The 5,367-nt window shown below is 40.7% G+C and overlaps 1 protein-coding gene across 1 annotated transcript in view; it reads right to left on the reverse strand.

Moving 5' to 3' along the window:
• Positions 1 to 1,565: 1,565 nt before the first annotated feature.
• Positions 1,566 to 5,367, reverse strand: part of LOC104525053 (receptor-type tyrosine-protein phosphatase T-like) — a 16,607-nt gene continuing 12,805 nt past the window's right edge. Inside the window, exon 3 of the mRNA XM_010168104.1 lies at positions 1,566 to 2,372. Within this exon, the coding sequence (XP_010166406.1) occupies positions 2,129 to 2,372 (244 nt within the window). The 3' untranslated portion in view covers positions 1,566 to 2,128. The remainder of the gene's footprint in view (positions 2,373 to 5,367) is intronic.

Here is a 5,367-nt window from a genome sequence, read left to right on the forward strand (position 1 = left end):
TTAGGAAGAAGTTCTTCACTGTGCGGGTGGTCAGACACTGGAACAGGTTGCCCAAGGAAGTTGTGGATGCCCCCTCCCTGGAAGTGTTTAAGGCCAGGTTGGATGAGGCTTTGAGCAACCTGGTCTAGTGGAAGGTGTCCCTGATGATGGCAGGGGGTTTGGAACTGGATTATCCTTAAGGTCCCTTCCAATCCTAACCATTCCATGATTCTATGACTGTATGGACTTTCTTCAAAAAGGAGAAGGGTATTTCCATGTCACTGCTACAACCAACTTGGGCTCCCATACCTGAGGGTTAAGATGGAGAGGATGACTACCTAGCATTCTGTTGGGAGGCAAAAGGACAACTTAAGAAGGAACTTGACTACTGGTTAAGATAGACAGCTGATTTCAAAAGCTCAGAGGGATAATCCCCAGTAAAACTCTATTAATTAGCAGGAAGGTTATTCAAAAGTTACAGTAGGCCCGTATAAAAACCCTCAAGTATTAAACTCTATTAAGGCAATTTTTTTCTTTTTTAAATAAAGTCTTTTACCCATAAAATTCCTGTATCAGCATGTGCACGCTACTGCACAGAAGAAAACTTACCTCAGACACCTCAGCGACCTGGACCTGGCAGTAAAAAATATGGAGAAATCATGAAGGCTTACTGGTAATTGTTTCTCATGTATATAAAAAGGGAAAAAAAGAGTTGGCCCATGACTCGACTCAGGCTGTGTTATAGATGGAGGCAGTGATCAAATCTGCAGTGATGTCAGACAAGCAAAGGACTAACTCATTAAAAAAAAAAAAAAGAAAGAAAACCTGGAGGGATGCTTTTTTTACAAAATTAGATAAAACATTTTCTATAGTTGCCATTTCAAGTAAATGACTCAGCTGTTTTAATTAGTCTCAAAATACTAAGGGGAAAAAAAAAATGAGGTCACATTACAGGCTCATCTCTTATTTCTGGTTGGAAAAAAAACCAAAACAAACCCAAACTTTTAAAAATCCCAGTTCTGAAGAAAGTGTTAAAAATTCCATTTTCCCCATACAATTTAACCAAGCTGCCTTTGCTGTTCCTAGGATGTCTGTTACAATGCTGTCCTCTGCTATCCCATCTTTCAAAGATATGAACCACTGACAACTCCTGCTGTCTCTTTAGGAGATATAGCTACTCAGCACCTGAGAAAATTAGATCTTGACTCAAGTCAATTTAATATCAGAGAGAAGTGTTCACGGCTAGCCTTGACAGTCCCAAACACCTATTTATCCGTCTCACAGGTATGTTACACAGAGTGGCAGTAGTAACACATGCAGATGGAATTTGACATGACCTACAGATAGAGGGAAAAGAAGAATTCACTCAGCCTGTCCCACTCAATCTGAGACGACAAAGAAGGGTTTCAATGATAAAACACATTTTGTACCATAAGCACTCCCATGTCAGCAATTAGGGGAGAAAAAACCACTTCACTAAAGATGTTTAAGAAAGGCAAAAGAGTTTTAGTACATACTTGTGTTTCAGAGCTCTTCCTTGTTCAAACTAGCAGGCTAAGTGTCAAAAGAAGGAGTGACATTCCCAGAGTGTCTAAGTTATAATTTATTGAACACAAAAAAGTTTACAAATCCACCATGCAATCCACCATGCACTCCATCTGGATCTAGCGAGGCTAAAATACGACTTTGTGCTGCTTTACCCACAAAACTCTTCCAGCTACAGAGGTCTGAGTGGCTTGCAAGTATTAACTAAGGTTAGCTTTAATGAACCCATGTGAAGAAGAAACAGAGGACACAGACAAAAGAATAAATGCTGTCTTTCCATTCCAGTTCTCTAACCAGGAGACCATGCTTTCTTTTATAACAATTTCATACAGAAAATGTTATTTCATCCTACAAGTCAGCTACATGATTTGATTCGAGTCTTCTACTCACAAAGGAAAAAATTATTTCTGAAGAATAAATAAATGTGCCTTTTTGACTGTCTGATGTAGTTATTAGAACAGACTTTATAAATTATTCTCAGTAGATCTAGAGTCAGAAGGAATGCTCTGCACCTCTCTGACAGTTATAATAGGGGCAGTGTCAGAGACATTTCAGATAACTGGTTTCTATCAAGCTTTTGCAATGATCTCTATCACTGTCATTCCTAGCTCCTCAGTATTGTGCCCATAGGAATAGGTCCTTTTAAGAACCTAGAGCTCTCCAAGGGGGACATATCCATTGCAAGCAAGTTAAACTTACTGAATCCATTAACATCTTGGCAGCTGGAAGAAAAAGCTTCTTCATTGTGAACAGCACTGAGTTTGGTAGAAGTCTTGTCAGAAGTAGCCACAGGACCCATCTCCCTCTGCGTGCTGGTCTGAGTCTCCTTCTGCTTCTTGGCTAGCTTCCTTTGGGGTGTTTTGAAGAGGGGAGAAATCAAGGTCAGTTTTCCCTCATTAAAAACACAGCAATGACAAAATATTTTGAAAACCACGATTATCGCACTTGGTCAGACATGCAGAGCACATGGCAAACCACACAAAAGGAAACCCCACAACTTTTTAATCTAACTGTTGTGGAGCACCATAAATATCATGATACCAGTCTTTGAGCTTAGCTGTCCCTCCCAGTAACTTAACTTGCACAAACCTGCATCACCCCAGCAGTAGGAGTGCTACACCATCCTTGAAGAGGATGGCATAGGTGAAGCCCCTGGAGTAGGTGTCAGACACTCCAGGAAGAAGAGAGGGCACAGGATGGGGGCAGTGACCAGAACCTCTCACTAGGAGGTAAATGGGATGTCTGCATCCATCCTACAGAGACACCTGTACTGGGGATCTTCTTTGAGTGCTGCAGTGGAGAATGTGACCTGACTGCACAACCTGAGAGCAGGAGAAGTTCTGCCCTGGCCCCAGGCAGAGCCATGAGGACAGCAGCCTCCACTAGACTTTGACACACACCCAAACTGCATTGAGGATTGACAGTCAGTGAAGGGCTGGGCAAATTAACTGTTGAAGGTATTTTAGAAATGTCCAAAAATGTCTCTGTTCTGGGAAAATGGGGCTTTTCTCATTTTGAGGAGATGTCAAAAACATTGTCAAAAGCAGAGACACTGCCTGCTCTGAAAACACTAACAAATCCAGGAACATAAGAGGCTCCTCTTTTGCAAACACAGCTAATAATAAGAAAATGGAGAGAAGCAGGAAAAGTGAGCTGCTAAGCTTCCAGTGACATTTGACTGCCCTGTGCTTCATTCATATCAGAGAGCAAAACTGTTTAAAAATGAATGTGTAACATTCTACAACCCGCACCTTGTAAAAATATCACACAAATCCTTAGCACTGGCAAAGAAATTTGCTTACACGACTTCCGTAGATAAGAAAATAAAACAAAATAAAAGGGAGAAAAACAGATTACTGTAAGAAGGAGCTTTAGTTTTCTTTTTTCCTCCAACTTAAAGGAAAAAAAAAATCCTAACAACTAAACCATTTTGTAAAGAGGTTTTTCTTCACTACAATGACAGGCTTATGGTAAATACTCCCCATCTTTTAAACTTCATTAGATTCTTAAAAGGATATTTCTTGCAACATATTCCAACAGGCTTTATACATTCACAGCACATGTCAGAGTGGCATTTACAAGCAATTTCAAGCACAGAGCTGAGCTCCAGACCTTCATGAGGTGGGTAGCTAGGCCAGTTACACTCATTTGCAAGGAAAGGTCAAAGAGAACTTAAACTTTTGCCTATGTCTGTGCAAAATGACTGTTTTAAAGCAAAATTATAATCCAGACCAGGAGAGCACAGATTGATGGAGAAATGTCCAATGTTGGCTGCAAATTTTTGAACAAATAAATCTGTTTCATCTGCTCAACGAGTTGAGGTTTGGCCTTTTACAGTTAGTGGTTTCAATTCAAACCCATAGCTATTCAAATTGGGTGCATAATTACAGAGTGCTTATTTAGATCTCACAAAATCCCCACGGTGTAACCACTTCTGCAGATGAAGATGCAAACAGAGGAACTGTGCTTGAGTGATGAAGCAAAAAGCTGGTGTTTAATGATGTTAAAAGCTTTGCATCCCGTGTTCAGCAACGTTAGCACAGTCAGATTTCTTAACTATGAGCAACAGCTGTGGGAGCCCCTTTTTTTTAGTGTGTGTGCTGTGGTACCTGAGGTAACAACAATAGCCTGGAAGTGTATTAACCCTGCTACACTGTTATTTTAATCCTTTAGATTTGCTAATCATACATGCATATGTGAATTCTTTGGCAACAGGAATTAAAATTTCTCAGTGGGAAACACTAATCTAAAATGCAGAAGTCCTTAATAACAAGCACTCTGGACTGCTGGGGTGAGCCATTACAGACGACCACTACTGACATTTAAAAATGGTGAGTCAAAAAGAGTGACTTCCTTATTAAATCCAGATTAAATTATTTGTGGCAATAATTATCTGTAAGTCCCATTGCCTGGTATCTTTTCAGAAATGCCAACAAGCTACAAAGAGCTGGAATTGTCAAACTCGTTTTCTCTTTCAGTGAAAGAGAAATAACATTTTTACATGTGCTAGGCAGGAAAAAATAAACCCACACCCAAGCCCGTTTGTCCCCAAAGTCCTGCTTACAAAAGCCCTAGGCAAAGCAGTTCTACCTGGTCCTGTAGAAGACAGAGAGGCCCCTAAAACATTGGCTTGAATGCCTAAAAAGAAAAGGTGACATGAGTTTAAAGTTCTTAACCTAACTCGCACACGCAAACCAGGCTGCTAGCAGGTGGACCAGCTAACGCTTACGCACGTTCAGAGAGAAGCCACACAGAAAATTGTTCTGCAGCTGAAAACATTACAATTTCCTTTCAACACCATGTTATCAGTTTCCACCTTTCTCCTTCTCTATTCCAAGAATGTAAAAATTCTTCATCTAAATTTAGAGGGAAAAGGAAGACAGATCTCTTTTGAGGATTTCGGAGCTAAGCTTGCCAGACACATCAAGGGGCTCTCAGTTTCTAAATGTGCCTTTTCTGCCTTCGTTATGTGTCTGGATAGAGTGGCAGCACAGGACTAAGCCTATTTGGTCCTTACCATCATTATAATTCATAGAAAGGATTATAAAATCAAATGACTAGCACTTTCTAGAATGTTAGGGATGTGACTTAAACCCACAGCTAGGTAGAGGTTTATTTCCCAGCATGTCAAAATGCCTTTGGAATTGGAAAAGCATTTATCTGGAAATGGTGTTTCCAAAAATAGGGCACTTCAAGAGATCTCTGTGAATCACTGACAAGCTGCATCAGTGACACAGCTCCTGCTCTCCTTACTGACCAACCTCCCCTGAACACAACAACTGCAACACCCAGATGAAACTGCTCTCAGAGCACTAGTGTCAATCACAGGCGGCTGGGGGGGGG

The sequence above is a fragment of the Antrostomus carolinensis genome, unplaced genomic scaffold, assembly GCF_000700745.2.
Source record: "Antrostomus carolinensis isolate BGI_N321 unplaced genomic scaffold, ASM70074v2 scaffold15605, whole genome shotgun sequence".
Classification (NCBI taxonomy): Eukaryota; Metazoa; Chordata; class Aves; order Caprimulgiformes; family Caprimulgidae; genus Antrostomus; species Antrostomus carolinensis.